Genomic DNA, 20,608 nt, shown 5'->3' with positions numbered 1-20,608 from the left:
ACGTACACACACCGTCTGCTGCTTATCAGCTCTCTGGGTCAGGGATTATAACGCAGCAAATTGCACAGGCCAAGCAGACTGCGGCGAAAGGGTTTACTCCAAAGTTTGTCTCGCACTCCGCTCTAGAGTGGCTCCATCCCTCTTGGGGAGAGGTTGGAGGTGGATCGTATGGCTTAACGTTTTGGTAAAGGATGGGCAACCTAAGCTCCCTGCAAGGGATCAGTTCAGACCTCTGTGAAGAGGGAGGCAAAGGGAGACAGAGACTGTAACGCAGCTGCAAATTCTGAAGCGGAGGGTCCCTTCATGACAGTCACAGCCACACATCCTTCCCCCCCTTTTCGATGCTAGATTAAGAATGAGATCCTTGTTAATGCCTTCTCCCACAACAACAGACTTCCCTAGGAGCCAATCAGCATGAAAGGGGAGAGGGTTAGCTACTCAGAAGAGTCTTCTCAGTGGCTGACTCACCTCCTTTCACTCTGATTGGCTCCAATCAGCAGGAAAGGACAAGGAAGCAGGTTAGAAGACCTCTTCTCGCTGGCTAACACACTCCCCTTTCATGCTGATTGGCTCGTAGGACGCTGGAGACATAGGGTACCTGCTGGAACCTTGCTCCTCAAAACGTCAAGGGTCTAAGACACCCCCACCCAAGACCCCAGACAACTACACCCCTGGGCAGGAGTGCCAGAAAGAGAGAGAGAGAGAAATGTCTAATTTCGAAAGGCACTTTTGGTCCCGGCCGTGCTCATCGCTACCTTCATTCCCACCCATAGCTGGCATGCTGCTGCCAACAGATTGCCACCCTGCACTCCAAGGGAACGCAGTTCTAGACAGAAGAAGATGAAGGTTAAAGCAATTCAGCTTAAAGCAATTCAGATGAAGGAGGTGACTTTGTTGCCAAACACAACGAAAAGGAGACACACCCACAAAGCAGGCTCTAGGTTGTTAAGCCAGGGGATTGCTAAAAAAACACACCCTGGTGTTACATCTATTAACTGACTGCTCTTTTCTTTGGTAGGCTGAATGCAGGGAAGCCACTTGCAAAGGAGCAGCCTCTCGCTTTTTGGCTAGTAGGCAGGAGGATTCGTCCCATGCGTTTGCACCCACCTGCTCGCAACCCTATTTTTGATTAAAAATAATTTGAAATTTATATCCCGCCCTTCCTCCCAGAAGGAGCCCAGGGCGGCAAATTTATATGGAGATATGCAGAGCTGATGTTTGGGGAAAAGGAAAAATGGAAATTGACAGATTCGCACACACCCCACTCACTGGTAGCCATTGGATCTAGGCACTCAGCAGCAGAAGGAAGAACTCCCCCTTCCCTGAGCCTACATGCCGCTTCTGAGCTAGAACTTTTCTCATGCACCATCTTTTGAACAAGACATCTGCTTGTTCATCACCTCCTACCTGTGTTTGATTGAGTTTCCAAGATCCCGCCGAGGAATTTGTGGGGACCAGCGAGGCACTGAGAGAGTATCTGAAAGGCAGAAATCAGAGAGAAAGAAATGATGACCAAAGGGGGCAGGATTCAAATTTCTTTCCGACGCAATAAAAATCTGGCTTATTACATATCGGTGACGCTGTTAGTGACGCTGTTAACGATTTTTCAAAAACAAAACAAAACAGTCTTCTGAACAAATCTCAAAATGATGGCATAACAAATGGAATACGCCCCCCAAAAATGTCAGCCAGCGGTCAGCCAGCCATGCCCTTTTCAAGGTACCCCAGTCCATTTCCCCTTGTCCCCGTGTTCCCATTCCTCTCAAAAGCTGGTCAGCAGTCCCTAGCCACTTTGTATGCTCAGTCCTCATTTGCAAGGGGAAGGATGTCTACAGCTTTTTAGTATTTCTACAAACCTTTGCATGCTGATACCCTCTGGTGGCTGGTGCCCATTGGGACTGGTGGGGTGGAAGGCAGGGAGACCAACAGTAGGTGGAGCCAGAGCTGATGATAGGTGGAGTCAGAGCCAATGGCAGACTAAATTCTAATTCTGTCTCCATCCTCCTGCCTGCTGAGTTGTACAAGAGGCAATACTGAGACTAAGGAGGAGGCAGTTCTACCTCTGGATTGGCTGTAAGAAGGCAGGTAGGCGGGCCCTGGCTGAGGGCAGACTGAAGTTGGTGGGGCGGTGCCCCATTTGCCCCAATATATCAGCCTTCACTGCTTATCCCTCCCTTTTGTACAAAGGTGGTGCAATATCGGCTATGTGAGGATCTGTACTATAATTTTAAAGCAGTATTATACCCCAAAGCATCCTGGGAAGTGTAGCTTGTTAAGGCTGCTGAGAATTGTTCGGAGACCACTGCTCCGCTCCCAGAGCTTGGGGGCCGCAGTTTGGGAACCCCTGCTCTAGAGTGCACGACAATGACGCCAGCAAGGGATCTTGCTGAGGAACTGTTGTATCCTCAGACCCAGCGGAACATTCCCAGTTGAGGAACTGGGGAAGGTGTCTCTTCTGGATGGGGTTGCACTCCCTCTGAAGGAACAGGCACATAGTCCTGGGGGTGCTCCTTGACCCATGTTTGTCACTGGAGGCCCAAGGGACCTCGGTGGCTAGAAGCACCTATTGTCAGCTTTGGCTGGTGCACCAGCTATGACCACTCCTGGACCAGGATAACTCACCATAGTGACCTGTGCATTGGAACCCTCAAGCCTGGATTCCTGCAATACTCTCTGTGTTGGACTGCCCTTAAAGCTAGTTTAGAAGCTGCGACTGGTGCAAAATGCAGCCGCTAGGTTGCCTACCTGTGTTAAAGGAACTGTACGACTTGCCAATACTGAGCCAAGTTTAAGGCTTTGTTATTAACATATAAAGCCCTAAACAACTTAGAACCAGATAATCTGAAAGAACACCTTGTTCCATATGGACCTGCCCCTGCACAGAGAACATCGGTGGAAGCTCTGTTAGTTGGGGAGGCCCTCATCCTCTGGAATGGACTTCCTGCCGAAATATGGTAAGAATGTACTTGGTGAGCTTCCACCAGCTGTGACAAATGTATCTACTCACTCAGGCTTTGCAAACGGTTCCTGACCACTGCAATTGTGGCGTTTGCTTTTATTGGATTATTCTTATTGTAAATTGAATTGTTTTGAATTGAAGTGTTTTATTGCTTTATTGCATTGGTATTATTTAAATTAATTATTGCCTATAGACATTAGGCAGGCGCAGCCACTTCCCTGCTGTGGATGCCTGCTGAAAAAATGTTTCTGTTTCATCAAGCCTATCCGGACACCTGATTTAAAATGTGTCTTTTACATGTTTTGTTGGATTTTATCTTTGCTTTCAATGATGGCTTTGCATACATTTGATTTTAACTGGCTTTTGTATTGGAGTCATGTTTTATATATAATGGGACTTGGATACCACTTTGGCGGCAGAGAATTGAGGAAGCGGCTTATATGTTCTTAATTTAAAAAAACCCCTAATAATGGAAAATTGCACAGAGGCTAGAGAACATGCAATCACCACCAACCAAGGCTAATACTAATAAAGGCTAGTGTTTTGTTTTCTTTTTTTAAATGGTTTGAAAGCACCCCAATTCTTCCTTCATATCTCCCCAGCGTTTTGGTGGGTTTGCTCTTAGGTTTGGCCCATAATTGGGCAAGGTTTGAAAACGGCAGGGTTTCGTTCCATTAGTTTTATTCCACCGCAATGAAATCATCTCATGCCCAGATGCATGACATTTATTCCTTTCTACCCTCTCTGCTTCTGACCAATTGGAATAAAAGTCTTCTGTGAATTTTTTGTAGGCTTCCACATGTAATAATAACGCGTATGTTTTTTGGCCCTAAAGGTAAAGGTGTCCCCACACTTACAGTGCGAGTCGTTCCCGACTCCTAGGGTGACGTCTTGCGACGTTTACTAGGCAGACCATATATATGGGGTGGGATTGCCAGTTCCTTCCCCGGCCTTTCTTTACCCCCCAGCATATGCCGGGTACTCATTTTACCGACCACGGATGGATGGAAGGCTGAGTGGACCTCGACCCCTTTTACCGTAGATTCGACTCCCTCCTTCCGTTGGAATCGAACTCCGGCTGTGAGCAGAGCTTCGGCTGCGTTACCGCCGCTTACCACTCTGTGCCACTCTTACCACTCTGGCCCTAGAGAATGATTTATTGAAAGAGTATTTGGGCACAGCGGTGGGCATCAGCTTTTTTTTTTTTTTTTAAGGCAGAGGCCCCTTGGTACCATTGGAAAAATCAATATGGTTCTCAGAGACCAAAAATGCCATTTGTCAGGGACATAGGCCTGGGCCACTGAAATCTGACCAGTTGCAAACCGCCAGGCAGACTCCGGCAGTGACCCCAGGGTTTACTGTGCATATCTGTCAATCCTTCCGCAAACAGGCTCCTGAGGTTTGTTTTTTAAACATCGGTTATGAACACCTCTGTTTGCTTTCATATCCCATTTTAATATGGCAGGTCGAGGTGTTTTTAATTATGTGCCATTTCGGAAGGTTACATTTGCATGCGACTTCCTGTGCAGTGCTTGGCTATCCCCTTTCCTGCTTAGGAACAACTCCACCGTACTAATTTGCATCTGCACTCAACCAAATGGCTGGTGAGAGCAGTAGAGGTTGGTTTATGAGGGCATGTGGGGCACTGCCCCACCAGTTGGCCCTCAGCCATCCCTCATTTGCCTGCCTTCTTACTTACAACCTGTCCAAAGGGTGGCCCTGGCTGTCAGCTTCCTCCGCCTCCTCAGTCTCGGCAGTGACCCTGGTAGAAGTCAGCAGGGAGGCGGATGGGGGACAAAACTAGAATGAGTTGGCTCTGTCTGGTCATTGGCTCTGGTGCCACCTAGTGCGGGCCTCCCTGCCTTCCGCCCTACCAGTCCCAATGGGCATGAGTCACTACTAGCTGGAAGATAGCTAAGCAAGGATCTAAGGACCATCTTGCTACGTCTAGGTGTGAGGACGTCTAGTCTGGCATTCCATGACAAGCCACACCCATCTCAAACAGCAGCCAGCCAGATACCTCCTGGAAGCACATAAGCTGGACATGTTGGACATAGAAAAGCAGGGGTGGGGAAGGGTTTTCAGGACTGCACTTCATTCTGGGCAGCCTTCCAGGGGCCACATAGCAGTGGGGGGCAGGGCCGGAGGCAAAAAGGGAGTGGAGCCATGAATGCAAGATATGGCCTTTGTACAGGAGGCATGTTTCTACATACTCTCAAGTATTCCTCTCCATCCAGGCAAGCAAGAGTCATTATTAGAGTCCTAGGACCCATTCCAGCCAGGCAAGAACATGCAAGGAAGCTGCAAAGCAGGGCAAGTGAGGGCTGTGGCCTGAGGAGATGGGGTGTGGCTGGGGTGGTCCCTAAGAACCAAACAGAGAGAAGCCAAGGGCCGTATTGGGTCCCAGCCCTGAGGTTTCCTACCTATGTGGTAGAGGTAGACCTTTGGCTCCCCAGATGTTGCTGAACTACAGCTCCCATCAGTTCCAGCAAGCTCAACCAATGGATGATGGGAGTTGTAGTCCAGCAACATCTGGTGGGCCAGAGGCTCCCCACACCTGCAGTTTCACCACTCCTCCTCCCTAGTGAGTTCTATAATAGCAACACTGAGACAAAGGAGGAGGAAATTGACAGCCAGGACCATTCCCTGGATGCAAGTAAGAAGGCAGGGAGGTGTGGGGCTGGCTGAGACTGGTGGGGCAGTGTCACCAGTGGGCCAGCTTCCACTGGCTGTAGCCCTGGCAGTTTCTGACAATGACACATCATATACAATGTTTATCTTACTCAGAGCAGAGCCACTGAAATCAATGGATCTACTCTATGACTCACATTGGATATCAGCTCACAGCCACAATAAATGATATCTGTTTTAAAGAGAAAGTGGTGATTCTTGCATCATACCCTTCCACAGCAGATGGTTTACTATTCCCATTTTACAGGTAACAACTGACTCATGTTCAGGGAACACATCATGGGCACAGGGATGGATGGATCAGTCCATTTCTGCCCTCTTGTCGCTTTTGCACGTGGTCATATGCATGTCTATTCCATCCTACTTCTGCATCCATGAGCAAACATTATTTATAAAAATCTGTCCAGAAGCTTGCATTTAAATACATCTTTTCTCTAAACATTCCAAAGTAGGTTCTCTAAAAATATGCATTTTCAAAACACCTTTTTATTTTCTATTTTTTTTTATTCATATGTTACGATTTACAGAAGTAAAGTTCTTTCAAGTCTATTATTCCCATAGTTCATAATCCAATCGTTTTACAAAACCAGACCACTTTTCTATAAACATTACATTATGGATACTTTCATTTCTCTTCTGTACCAAATCTGTCAGTTTGTCCATTTCTGCTAACTCCAAGGAACCATTCCCATATGGATGGGACTTGTGGGTTTTCTGCTTTGCTCCCCAGGAATATCGTCCTCAACCCAGCAAGCAAAGTAAACACTGGGGAAAATCAACACTGATGTTTCTCGAGCTGTGAACTGCATCACAAAGTTTGGAGAAGTAAAAGAGAACAACTGTGTTCTGTTCTGCACGGCAAAGAATGAAGTCCTCAAGGCTGTCTGGTACCCAAAGCCTACACGTGATGTACTGACACATTTTCTGCTACCCAGATCAAGACCTTGGGCATCTGCTTGTACTGGGCTCCAGTCTCTCTTTATCCGTTTTGAGATGGTATCAACAAAAAAATGCTCTTATATCCATTGGGAAATTAACGCTCTGGAACTCATGAGTTAAAATTATCTGCTAACAGCCCCAGAAGGTGGCTGATTTACACCGTACAAGAATCTGGTCTGCACAAGCACAAAAGGACCTTTTATATTCTGAAATGCCGTTTGCTCATCACCAACTCACATTATACAAATGAGCCCCCCCTTCCTCTCCCTCTTCATCCTTTGTGAATCAAACACATTGGCAATTACAGTTACTTACCTGAAGTTAAATTAAAGCCTTCGCTTTATCATCCACAATTTATTTCCCCTAACTTTCAGCTGGCCTCAATTAAATCACGCTATTTTAAAAGAGAAAGGGAGGTGGGGTGGGGAAGGGGCTGAGGCATTTAATTACTTTTATATGACATGCTCATTGCCCCCAAAAAATTGTTATTAAAGTGTATCAGGAATCATAACCTCGAAACAAAGCAGCAAGAGCCCCTCCGTGATGCGCAGGTAATTATTTTCATTATGGGGATGATGGATGAAGGAATCTGAGATATAAACAATACCCCCACTGTTTTCGGTGGAGAGTCAAGAGAGGGAGGGGATTGAAATGCTGTGGTGGAAAGGCCCTGATGGATTTTGACATTTTTGTTTTGTTTTTAAGCTCATTTGTGACTTTCGTTTCTAATCCAAAAGAGACAGAGCTGTGGTCATTTCCTAAAAAAAAAAAAATAGGTGGTGAAAGATGGACAACTTGCTTGCTTGCTTGCTTATTTGTTTATTGTTTGATTTATATCTCACCCTTCCTCCCAGCAGGAGCCCAGGACGGCACTTAGAATCATGGAATATGATTGGAAGGGGCCTATGAGGCCATCAAGTCCAACCCTCTGCTCAGCGCAGGAGGTTACTGCCCTGTGAGCCTTCAGCAATGAAGCTGCAGAGAAAGAACCAGTAAGGGATGACAAAGTTTGTTGGGCTCTGGACCAGAAATGAGCTACAGGGGCTTGGATTTCAATCCAAGCCGGAGAAGACTTCAGGGCTTACTCCTCCTTTCACGGGCTGCACCCAGGAAAACGGCTGCTGGGGCCAGTGCAAGGGATCTTGTTATTTAAGGGTCCCTCTACCGGGGAGGGGCTTTCCCCACACCTGCAGCAGAAGTTTTACCTAGGAGCAGCGTTGGAAATTAGCTCCTGTACTAGATGTGGGGAACCTTTTTTCAGCCTGGGGGCTGCATGCCTTCATGGACAACCTTCTGGGGGCCACAAACCATTTTATGTTGCTGCACACCACCTTGATGCTTTGTGAGAGGATGCTACATAACAACTTTTATAACTAAATACCAGTGGTAGCCAGGACCGGGTGTAAACATGGCCAGAGCAGTGGATGTGACTCTCGCCTTTGTACAACAGGTGACATTCCAACCATGCAAAAGCCACACACCATTCTCCTTCCCGACAAGCAAGAGTCATTACGGCAGTTCAAGGACACACTCTAGGCAGGCAAAAGCATTCAAGGAGGGTATGACCTAGAGAGATATGTAGCCTGAGATCCCAAGGGCCCAATACAGAGACCATGGGCAGGTGTACACCATACATTTGAAGCACATCTAAGGCCACTTCCGGGAAGGGTGACTTAGCCTGTGCCTGCTTTTGAGACGGGCTCCTGCCTCAAAAGAAGCTTATTCAGATATATCAGTCAGTTTTTTCTTTTTTTTTTGACTGATTAAACTTCTCCCGGGTAGGGAGAAACGAAGAGATTAACCTCAAAGCCTATTTTTGTTGGGACGACCAGATCTCATTAATTTATGGGACGAGGTCCAGCCGACGAAGGTGGGACGGATTTTCAACAGCAAGCTCTATCTGTTAAAGCGAACGTTCATCTTATCTTCTAAGAGAGAACGCACTAACAGGCAAGCACCCTTCTTTCTATATTTTTCTTTTACTTGACTTAAATTGTTGCTGTTTAAAAGAGATTTGCCAGATTGATCAGTTTTTGACATCTCACTGGGGAGCCATAACTTCTCTCTGCTACGCACTAATTAATAGCTTATCTCTGTTTTTGTTGCAAAAAGCTGTCCTGGATTTGCATTCTAAAGATATACACAGAAGAGGGATTTCTATTCCAGATTTTTATTTTGAAAAATATTATACTGTTTTGAGACTACTCTCTTTTTGGTCTATTTTATTTTGACGAATCTGTTTCTTGACGATTGCCATTAATTGTTTCGATCCTGGGAACTGCATTTTGTTTACTTAACTATTGGAGAGATAAGGCTGTCTGCTCTGTTTATACTGTGATGTCACCAAGTTTGGAGTATTAACCCAATTGTTGCTGAAATAAGAAGTGGTTTTCCTATATTTTTCTTTTAAAATGGCAATTAAGAAAGTGGCTGAAAATCTGGAAATAACTATGTTTCAGAAAATAATGGATGAGATTGAGATAACGAAAATTGAATTGAGTAAAATGAAGCAGGAGATTAAAGATATAAGGGTCCCTGTGAGAGAGGTGACCCTGGAAGGGGTCCCTGTGAGAGAGGAGACCCCGGAGATTGGAACAGGGGTCCCTGTGAGAGAGGAGACCCTGGAGACTGGAATAGGGGTCCCTGTGAGAGAGGAGATCCCGGAGATTGGAACCAACGTGGAACAGGAACAAGATTTGGAGTCTATGGACTTTAGAAATAAAATCTATTGTTTGGAACTCAATGTTATCTCTGAAGAAATGAATGAAGATTCTAGAGATAAAGTTATCAATGGCATGGATAATCTTCTGGACTGGAATGATGTGATGGAGCCCAATATAGAGAAAATCTATGGAATTAACTGCAGCCATGTGACAATGGAAAAACTTTTAAGAGATGACCCAGTGTATTTTGAAAAAAAGAACAGAGATATGATTTTACAGCAGTATTTCAGCAACCTATTCAGAATGGATGGCAAGAAAATATTTGGGATAGAGGTAATCCCCATCAGACTCTTACTATATGACTATGGCTTTGACAGCAAGATTATTATGGAATACTGATAATGGAAGATTGGATATTGAAATTACTGGACTTAACAAGACTACTGAAGATGGAAGATGGAAAATGGAACTAATAGAGATAATAGAACAATGGCTACTGAAATTATTGAACCTAACAGATTCTGATGTGATGGATTAATTGAAATGTTTATTTTGACTATGGTTATGACAATAAGATTATCATAATTAGTAATGAGATGGATTAATCGATATGCTTATCTGGAAAAAAAAATTGATAGATATATTTCTTAAAGAATTGAAACCTCTCTTTGACTTTTTGTGGAAAGAATAAAGTAATGTTTATGAGATTTGATGATTAAGTAAGATAACTACTGGAGGAAAGTGATTTTATAATATGACTTAAGAGACAGGATTGTTATATATTATAGACTTATAACTGATTTGATCTTTGACAAATGGGAAGTCAATATTTTACTCTTTATTTTTTATTTTTGTTTTTTTTTTTCTTTTTTTCTTTTTGTTTAACTATTTTTGATTTTGTTTTTTGTCTTTGAATGTTTTATGATTTTGTCTTGTATGTTTTATGAAAATCTGAATAAAAATTATTGAAAAAAAAAAAAAAAAAAGAAGCACATCTAAGGCACTTTTGAAGCACATGGATTTCCCCAAGCATTGGTGGCTGGTGACCACTGGAACTGGTGGGGCAGAAGACAGACAGCCCAAACAGTGGGCGGGGCCAGAGCCAATGACAGGCAGAGCAGAGATTTTGTTCCTATCCTCCTCTGCTGCTGAGTTCCATGATGACAGCACTGGGACTAAGGAGAAGGAAGCTGACAGCCAGAGCCATGACCTGGACTGGATGTAAGTAAGAAAGCAGGCAAGTCTGAGGGCAGGTCGAAGTCGCTAGTGCAGCGCCTCGTTTGCCCTAGTGGACCAGACACTGCTGCCCCCAAAGAATCATGGGAACTGTGGTTTGTTAAGGGTGCTGGGAATTGGTAGCTCCGTGAAGGGAAAACCACAGTTCCCAGCATTCTTTGGGGGAAGTCGTGTCCTTCAAATACGCATTGGGCATGCTTCAAATGTATGTTGTGGATCAACCCTTAGAAGGCTGCATTTGGCTCCTGGGCCTAAAGTTCCCCACCTCTGCATCCATACAAACGGATGGAGACATATGCGGTTGACTTAGGAACATTGGAAGCTGCTTCATATTAACTTGGATTCAGTCGTAGCTTCTCCAACTCTTTCCCTGCAGTGCATTCACATGCACGTACAGGAATACCCTGCTATACAGACCTTCACTTTACGGACACTCGCGAGCACGGACATATTTACAGTAGCGCCATTCCCCTGTTTACGCCCGCTCGCTTCGCACGAACGGACACTTAACGGCATGACGCCACCGCCCGATCAGTTTCCAACTACAAACGTTTTCCTAAAATAAGGCCTACTGTGTTTATTTTAGTTATAAATGCGTTGTTTACATCAGTTATGCCCGTATATGACGACTGCAGTGCAATATATGCATCGATAAGTGAAAAAAGGTAGTGCTTCACTTTAAGTACATTTTCGGTTTACGTACTTGCTCTGCGTACGTTAATGCGGGGTATTCCTGTATTTGCATTGCATCTGTCATTAAGGGGCTGCTTTCAACTTCTGCATCTGTGTGTGTGTGTGTGAAATAAAGATGAACTTGCCCTTGAGCACCTGCAGAGAGCATCTTCCATTCCACTTCAAGCTTTGCACATCTAGGATTAAGAGGAAGGTTTTTCCCCAGACACCACAGAATCCCTGTGGCTTCTGCTGGGGGGGGGGAGCTCCATTTCCATCACCTCCCATTTTAGGAGTTGAAACCCTGTGCTTTCATAGCAGCAGAGCAGAAACATCACTGGGCCAAGGCAGAGTTGGGGAGGGCTGCACATTATGGCTCTCTCTTGGAATCAAGCGTCTTTTCTTGACAGAAACAATGACAGAGGGAAAGCTGGGGTCTGGCAGAGCATCAAGGGTGACAAAGGAAAGGTCATGTATTTCCTTCTCCCTCCATGACAGGAGACACAACAGAAGGCCCTGCAAGCCACGGCTGTCTCTCGTTGATAGACAGGTGTGACAACAAGGCTCGGGACCCAAATGGCACCCGTGCGCCTTGAAAGTGAGCAGGGCCAAGCAGGTGACACCAGCTGAGCAAGTAAACAGCCCATCTGTGACACATCCACTGGAGTGCTGAGCCTTCCCCGACTGGTCTCGTTGCGTCGAGAGGCTGTCGGGGAAGCCGGCCACTCTGGAACCCAGCAAGCCACCTTGGACTGAGTCAGACATTGGTCCACTTGAGTTTATTTTAATTGTCCATGTTGACTGGCAGGCGCTCTCTGGGGTTTTGGGCAGGGGTCTCCATAAGCCAACCCTATGGAGATGCCGTTGGGAATTGAACCTGGACCTTCTGAATGAAAGGAAGATGCTCTGCCACTGACTTATGGCCCCTCCTCAGATGTGGTCAGCTTCCCTGATAAATATGCATGTGGTCCAACCCTGTCTGAAACCCTAGAGAACCAGTGGTAGTCTGTGTAGACAGTACTGATCGAGATGGACCAGTGGTCTGATCCGGTAGAAGGCAGCTTCATAGAATTAGCAGCCCTGGGCTCCTACTGGGAGGAAGGGTGGGATATAGATAGAGTAGATAGATAGATAGATTAAATAGATAGTAGAGTTGGAAGGGGTCTATAAGGCCATTAACCCCTATTCATTGCAGGAATCCAACCTAAAGCATCCCTGACAAGTGGCTGTCCAGCTCCCTCTTGAAGGCCTCCAGTGTTGGAGAACCCACCACCTCTCTGGGACATTGGTTCCATTGTCGTACCGCTCTAACAGTTAGGACATTTTCCCTGATGTTCAGTCAAAATCTGGCCTCCTATAACTTGAGCCCATTATTATGTCTCCTGCACTCTGGGATGATCAAGAAGAGATCCTGGCTTCTTATGTTCCCAACAGTGAGCTTGAATGTTACTTTTTTGTTTGTTTTGCCTTTTGGCAAGCTTAATTTACAACTGGTCCCTGTAGTTTAGGGGGACTATTCTGCTCAATATTGCCCAACATTTCCTGCAGCTTAGTTAACCTGCTTATAATTTCTCGTAGCTCCCTTGCTGGAAAACTAGCAAAAGAGGACATTAAGTCTTCTGCTGGCTCCAACCAATCTGGCAAATCCATAACTAAACTCTTAGGGTTGTATTCCATTCCCTTTCACTCAGAGTAGACCCACTGAAATGAATTGTCGTGGCTAACTTACAACCATTCATTTCAATGGGTCTTCTCTGAGTTAAAGTGAGTGGAATACACCCTTAGGGCTGCTCAGAGTAGACCCATTGGGTTGTATCCAACTAGTTATACTGAAGTAAACCTGAAATCAATTGACCTAAGTTAGTCATGTCCAATATTTTCAAGGGGTCTACTCTGAGCAGGAATGACACTAGCTACAACCCACTGAAATTAATGAACATGACTAATTAAAGCATATTAATTTCAGTGGGTTTACTCTAAGTTTAACATAGCTGAATGCAACTCTTAGAGAATGACTTGCTTTCCTCTGTAAGTAATAGAGTGGAAACTCAATTTCTAGCTACCACCATTAAAATAAGCACCACGGTGATGCTGTCTGAGTTTTACATTGTAGGTGGTAATCAATGCTAGTCCTGCTCAGAGTAGACTCATTTTAGTAAAAGAATCTGACCAATTTAGGGTCATTAATTTTGATGGGTCTACTGTGATTGGGAGTAGCTATCATACCTTGTAGGACTCAATAGATAATGAAAGCGAATGGACAAGCAGAGAGGCAGCTCAAGACCCATCCCCATCACACAAGGAACAGGATCCTGCAAAAGTTGTCCTGTCAGGTTCAGGGAGTGACCAGTAAGCTACTCTGACCCCAGCAGAGAGGAGATGCCATTGGGTGTTGGAACAACAGAGTCAGTCGGCCCATTTAAGAACCACAAGCTCTCAAAAGAGGGAAGTCTGATTGCAAATACCTGGCCTCGGATGCTGAGCTTACAAGGCCATGAGTGGCTTGGGCTATTGCTGGAAACAATGTCAGACCTCCATGTCAGATCATTGCCAGCCCAGCTCATGAACCCATGCCTTCAACCCTGCCCTGCCTGATTGGATCTCTGATACCTTGACTTTGGATTGCCCCAAGGACTCATCTGTTCTACACTCTCTTGGCTGTTCCCACCTGGTATTTACACTTGCTGTCGTTTCTGGCCTCTTCTCCTCAACTGAAGCTTGACAGATTTACAGCCCGGCTGCTGGCCATTATCTGCTAATTATTTTACTGTAGCTATAAACTATTTCAGCTTGGTTGGCAGAGACTTACACTAGCATTGAATATAATTCTTTCTCTCTCTGTATATATCTCTCTGTGTGCGCGCGTAAGGAAGCATGGCACTGCAAACTGTAGTGTAAATGCTTTCCCCCTGCACACTGCTCCCAATGCCTGTCTTGGCAAGCAGGCAAGGCCACACCAGCAGCCTGTCTGGGGAGGATGGTTGGTGCACTGCACAGTAGTGACTGTTCAGGGGAAATGGCAGCGCAGGGCAGAGGCAGCCTGGGCAGTTGGGTGGGAGGCCATTCTGCAGCCTAGCTGTGCTACGCTGCACTGCATAACAGCACCGTTTCTTTGGGGTGGCAGCAGCAGTTGAGGAATAGGCAAAGCAAGGTGGAGGGGAGTTTGGGGGGTTGAGTGGGTAGGGGTTGACTAGAGGAGTAGGGGTGCCTGGGGGTGGCAGAAGGATTTAGGGGTTGACAGAGTTGGGGGTTGGTGAATGGGGTGAGTAGGGGGTTAGTAAGCAGAGCAAGGAGGGCAGGGCCCCCCTAGTATGTGTGTGTGTGTGTGTGTGTGTGTGTGTGTGTATATATATATATATATATATATATATATTTGGCAATATGATCTGCTTAGTCACATTTATAAATGTTTGTACATTGTACACAAATTGCATTGGCTAATGACTGGTAGAAATATCTATCTTTTCAAGGAAACTGGCCGCAGGCTTCCAGTAAAACAGGAAACCACGCAGACAAGAGAATGAAAGGAAGGCCAGACCAAAAATCACCTCAATCCACCAGAGACTGGAGAAAGAAAGTGACGCTTCCACAAGAGGAGAGCTTTTTTAGCCATTAAGCAAAGCGCCTTGTCCTGAGGTTTCAAACACACCCAGCTCTTAACCTGCTGATCTGCTGTTCCAGAGGATGCTGCAAAACAACTCATCCTAGACACCTTGTCGAGTCTCCCTGAGGACTGCGTGCAGAGGAGGTCAAAAGGGGTGAAGTCACCCGGAGAAATACGCGCTTTAATATTATCTGCATGTCAAGCCCTTTAAAGCCAGCTCACAACTGGATAATAGGAAAGTGATACTTTTGGATGAGAGTAATGAGGGGGAAATTGAGAAGGTGGGGAGGGGGGAACAAAGAAACCCTGCTGCAGGGTATTGGAGAGCAGATGGCAGAGTGAGGAGACTTGAGGAAAGATGGAAAGAATTAAATTGGCTGGGCAGTTAGCCGAACCCAGCCACCTTGAACTTTCAAGGATCTGTCCAAGGTGCTGAGCCTGTCTTTGGAATCAGTTCTAGCACCTTGGACAGCTGCAGATTTACCACAGGCATCAGAGCCACCGGTTTCCGCTGCTCCTTTTCACAGGACTCATGACATGGGGTGCCTTGAACGAAGCCTGGGTGAGTGGCAAGGGAAGCCTGTGTCATGCTCCAGTAGGTGCCATTTGGGGCTAGGTGCCCAATCCCAGGACGTATAAGCCCCTTGGCAAATCACTCACAAATGAGGGCAAAAGAGGACTGGTGTAGGACAGTCCAAACAAGCCAAGGTCAAGCACAGAGAAGTACCCTAGGTCCAAAACGAGGCAAGGTCAGGCAACAGTCCAACATCAGCATGACATGGAGTTTGGGCAACGTACCACACTGCAAGGCAGGCACAAGGAGCCAGAGGCCTGTATTGTGCCACAGCTGCTGGTAGTGAAGATGTTTCAGGGATCGCTTAATCATGAAGAAACCCTATTATCCCAAACCACATAACTCTGGATCTGCAGATCCATACCTGGATCTTTTGGCACCACTGTTTTTGAGGACTGTGGTGTCACTTCACCTCCTCATCTGACAGCTCCAAGCAGCTCTCCCACCAGACAGCACCTCGTGGGGGGGGGAATCTCCTGCCCTGCCTTCTTCTCAAGGTCCTCAACCTGTGGGGTGTGTGGTCCATCCTCCGAGGACTTTGTATCTGGTACCAGCTCAAAGCTAGGCATGACAGCCAGGTTCACTGGGAGCCACCTGCTCAAAGCTCTGCTCAGTGAGTGGCTGTCCTCTCTCCACCACTGCTTAGCAGCATCACTTGACTAGAGAAAAGAGATCATGCAGAGCTTTAAACATAACCTCCTGGCAATCTTCCCACCTCCACTGCTCAGCTGATAACAGCCCAGCTGCAGTGAAAAGGTATATGCATGTGTGTGATGTGGGGTCATTTATGGGTGCAGTGTTCTTACCCGCTTTGGCAAAAAAACCCCCCAGACATGAACAAGCTCACCAATGTCATGCGGACCCTGGAGGCTTGGCCAAGAGGAAATGAGGCCCTTGGGTTAAAAAAATAAAAGTTTCCCCATCTCTTCTCCAATCCATTAGAAACACCGTCTCAGATGTTCAACTTGGATGGCTTTAAAAGAGGTTTAGATAAATCCATGGGGGACATGGAGATGCTGGGAACTGATCTTGGGACCTTCGGCATGCAAATGCTCTGAGCTACGGCTCTTGTCCAGGCAAAACATAGCAGTAACTCTCAACGTGCCTTTCTTGGCCCTAGAGCTCTGAGGATGGGGAGAACGGCACCAAAGTTGCCTGGCTACTTCTAGAAAGATCTCAACAGGCAACTGATCAGAGCCTAAAGCCCCCCCCCCTCTGGAGAGCTGTGTTTTTAGGGCTGCTATTTCGCTTGTGAATGAAATCACGTCCCCAGGCAGCGGGATAGAGTTTGGCTCAGCAATTTGGGGCATGCCATGTCACTGACGACGTCAGCGAAAAAAGCCAGAAGGGAAACCTCAGCTCCGATGGCAGACAACTATGCTAACATCTTGACCCTTTCCATTTGGACGTCCTCTCCCGTTGGACGGCATTTGCTGTGCAGAGTCTTCTTCTTTTTCTGCTCTCTGACAAATTGTCAAGGAAAGGTATGAGGCTGACATGCACATATTGCAAAAGGCGGACAACACTGTCAAAGGCTACCCTTGCAGGAACGGATCCTCTGATGCCGTATCAATGAATCCAGGCCACCCCTTTGGCACAGGTGAGGGCTCCATCCTATTTAATCCTGGAAAGGGCCCTGGGATGAAGAGAGGCCTGGTGTGTAAGGTCAAATCCATGCCATACATTTAAAGCACTCTCATACCCCTTTAAACAGACATGGCTTCCCCCAAAGAAACCTGGGAACTGCCATTTGTAAAGGGTGTTGAGAGTTGTTAGGAGATCCCTCTTTCCCTTCACAGAGCTACAATTCCCAGAGTTCCCTGGGAAGAGGGACACACCTTGAGCAATCCAGGGCTGTCAAAGGGGAGGGAGTCAAACAGTGAGACTCTTGCCTGCATCATCTTAATTCACCCTCTTCTCACTACCAACCTCAGGTTTAATTAGGAGTTAAGACCCTAGTTTTTAATTAGGGACTGATTCCGTCCAGGGCCTGGATTGTGCCTAGGGTGGATTGTGGCCCGATGAGCATCGCCAAATCAGGCCCTGAACCAAGTCAGGGGGGCCTTGCAGAGCCCTAATAAGAAGGTGGTTCATAGCTGCCCGCAGCCATAGGAGGTGGCCCATGAAGGTCACTATTGCATTTCTGATCTGATGCTGGATCCCGTGGGGCAAGGTGGGTCAGGAATTGCAGGACTACGGACAGAGCTGAGTAGGAACATTTCTTCAACAGAAGCTGAGGCCTTTTAAGCCTCTGCCTCCAGCCTCCCTCTTCTAGGCTCCACCCCCTTGTGGAGAACTTCAGAGCCTGCAAGAGCCTGGCCTGAAGATGGCCACTCCTCCTTCGTTCCATGACCTCCTGCCTGGTACATGCCCTGCGCCCCTGGACCAGTGAGATATTGTGGGAGGCACTGGGCTCCTCGGGGGAAGGTGATCATGAGGGTCCTGGCTCTGGCCCTGCAGGCCCTGGTGGTAGAGAAGGTTCTTTGATCTCTTCAGTCGCAGTGGTTTCCTGATCTTCATCAATCACCTCAGAGCCCTAAACCCAATCTAGCTCCTTGGCTGGTGCCTTTGCAGCCTACAATTCTGTATCTGGATTGCTGCTGGATTCAGGGGTTATCATGACAGGCACTTTGGTTAGGCCCCTGCTAAATCTGGAATGCCACTAGAGCCCTCCTTGGGAGAACTCCCCAGCAGATCTTGCCCAGGTTAGATTACTCATAAGAAGAAGCCCATCATCCTGTCCTTACATTGGCCAACCAGATGCCTATGGGAAGTCCAAAAGCAGGACCTGAGCGCACAAGCACTCTCCTCACTTGCGATTCTCAGAAACTGGTATTCAGAAACATACTGCCCTTGAAAGTAGAGGTAGAACATCACTCAGAAAAGTTATAGGGAGCTGGCTATGAAGGGTGTCCAGAAATTTCAACTAGTCCAGAGTACAGCTGCCAGGTTATTAAAACAGGGACCCACAAATCATTTTTCACGAGTGCTTTTTGGAACTGTTTAGTTGATTCCTTAGAGCACTTACTGTATATCTTACATTGTTTTGATAAAATCAAACTCAAGGCAGCTAACAAACAAGAAATATAAATCACAACACAGGAAATCCAAGTATAAAACAGCAAACGGGAGTAAAAACTGGACAACAGAATTAAATTGTTGTAAGCCATCTTGGAGGTCTGCTTGATAGCTGATAAATACACCAGTGGAACCTACAACAAAATGTTGCAGTGCCAGAGTGCTCTTGTTTACTCTTCCAGCTAGCCAACCAGTCATGCCCTTTTCCAGGACATGCCATTCTATTCCTCCCACCCACCTAGTTTTCCAACCTGCCAGATATTGGGATGTTTTAGGGTTGTCCCCCCTAAATATTTTAAAATATTTTTATATTTCTGCAAACTGTAGTTTCCCCCCAAACCTCCTAACATCTCTCTCTAATACGTGGGTGGTGCCATTTAGGCTGCATCAGGAACAGCACTCACAGCTAAACACTGGAATTAGAAGGAATGATCAGCAGGGTTTGGTGTTTTTTTTTTTAGTGTTATCTAAACACCAGACTTGAACCGCTGTAAAATTTGGGCTGAGGTTTGAGATCTGGAATGGCTTCTGCTTTCATTCCACCCTGGTGCGGCTGGTGGCTTCATATCAGTGGAATCTGCTCTGGGTTTTAGTCCAAACTTTCATCACCCTAGACAGCCCCTTGAAAGTTTGGACTAAACTTCATCACCCTGGACAGCCCCTTGAAAGTTTGGACTAAACTTCATCACCCTGGACAGCCCCTTGAAAGTTTGGACTAAACTTCATCACCCTGGACAGCCCCTTGAAAGTTTGGACTAAACTTCATCACCCTGGACAGCCCCTTGAAAGTTTGGACTAAACTTCATCACCCTAGACAGCCCCTTGAAAGTTTGGACTAAACTTCATCACCCTGGACAGCCCCTTGAAAGTTTGGACTAAACTTCATCACCCTGGACAGCCCCTTGAAAGTTTGGACTAAACTTCATCACCCTGGACAGCCCCTTGAAAGTTTGGACTAAACTTCATCACCCTGGACAGCCCCTTGGAAGTTTGGACTAAACTTCATCACCCTGGACAGCCCCTTGAACGTTTGGACTAAACTTCATCACCCTGGACAGCCCCTTGAAAGTTTGGACTAAACTTCATCACCCTGGACAGCCCCTTGAAAGTTTGGACTAAACTTCATCACCCTGGACAGCCCCTTGAAAGTTTGGACTAAACTTCATCACCCTGGACAGCCCCTTGAAAGTTTGGACTAAACTTCATCACCCTGGACAGCCCCTTGGAAGTTTGGACTAAACTTCATCACCCTGGACAGCCCCTTGAAAGTTTGGACTAAAACCCAGAGTGGATTCCACTGCTCCAATGATGTGGAGCCGCCAGCCACCGCTAGTTCCATCTGTTGTAGTGAAAGCTGGTTCTGGAGACAAGGCCTGGATGGCCAGATTCTCTCCTGTCCCTTTGCACACCAAACCGACATCTCCTTCCTTCCCTCCCAGCAAAGCCCAATGCCGTGTCTGACTTACTAGTGGAGAAGGTGCCATCCGTGTGGACGGGAGGGGTGGAAGGAAGGAAAGGCGGATGTCCGACAAAGAAAGACCGCAGGGACCGCTCAGAGAGGAGGGGAGAGCGTTGGGCAGGGATGTTCTCACAGCTCCCCACGCTGTTGTGGATCTTGAGGTTCAGCGGCTTGTTCTTTTTCTTTGCTCTGAGATAAAAGGAGAAGGGAAATCAGAAAAGGAAGACAGCACGTGGTTTTCATGGATTGGCACAAATGGGCAAGCAAAGAGAGACCAGAGCAGAACAGAAAAACAGCCCCCCACCAGATCAGTCCAAGAGTCCATCTAGTCTAGCATGCTGTCTCTGACAGTAATCAGTGACCAGATGCTTTCAGTACATCATGAAGGCTCCAATCCTCCCCTGCTGTTCTAATAACTCAACAGCAGTCTTGCCAACCTGGTGCCCTCCAGATGTTTATTGGACTACAACTCCCATCATCCCTGACCATTGGCTATACTTGCTATGGCTGATGGGAATTGGAGTCTGGCAACATTTGGAGGTCTGCTCCAAGTGAAAGATGCTCTTCAAGGTCTCAGACAGGGATCATTCCCAACCTTTCTCCTTGAGATTCTGTTAACTGGAAGCGGCGCTGAGAACTGAACCTTGGACTATCCACTGGCAAAAGATGTGCTCTACCTTTAAGGAATGAGCTCTCTCTGGGTCATCCAGATCAACCCTCGTGAACTAGTGAC

General features: G+C 46.6%; 1 protein-coding gene across 4 annotated transcripts in view; it reads right to left on the bottom strand.

Annotated features, from left to right (window-relative positions):
• Nucleotides 1-20,608, bottom strand: part of KSR2 (kinase suppressor of ras 2) — a 205,767-nt gene that overhangs the window by 86,984 nt on the left and 98,175 nt on the right. For all 4 annotated transcript variants that reach the window (XM_061602875.1, XM_061602873.1, XM_061602874.1 and 1 more), the window contains 2 exons: nucleotides 19,883-20,064; nucleotides 1,408-1,477 (listed from right to left, as the gene is read on the bottom strand). In XM_061602875.1, coding sequence (XP_061458859.1) covers nucleotides 1,408-1,477; nucleotides 19,883-20,064 — 252 coding nt within the window. The remainder of the gene's footprint in view (nucleotides 1-1,407; nucleotides 1,478-19,882; nucleotides 20,065-20,608) is intronic.

Source organism: Rhineura floridana, chromosome 19 (genome assembly GCF_030035675.1).
Source record: "Rhineura floridana isolate rRhiFlo1 chromosome 19, rRhiFlo1.hap2, whole genome shotgun sequence".
Lineage (NCBI taxonomy): Eukaryota > Metazoa > Chordata > Lepidosauria > Squamata > Rhineuridae > Rhineura > Rhineura floridana.
This window is presented reverse-complemented; position numbering and strand designations above follow the sequence as displayed.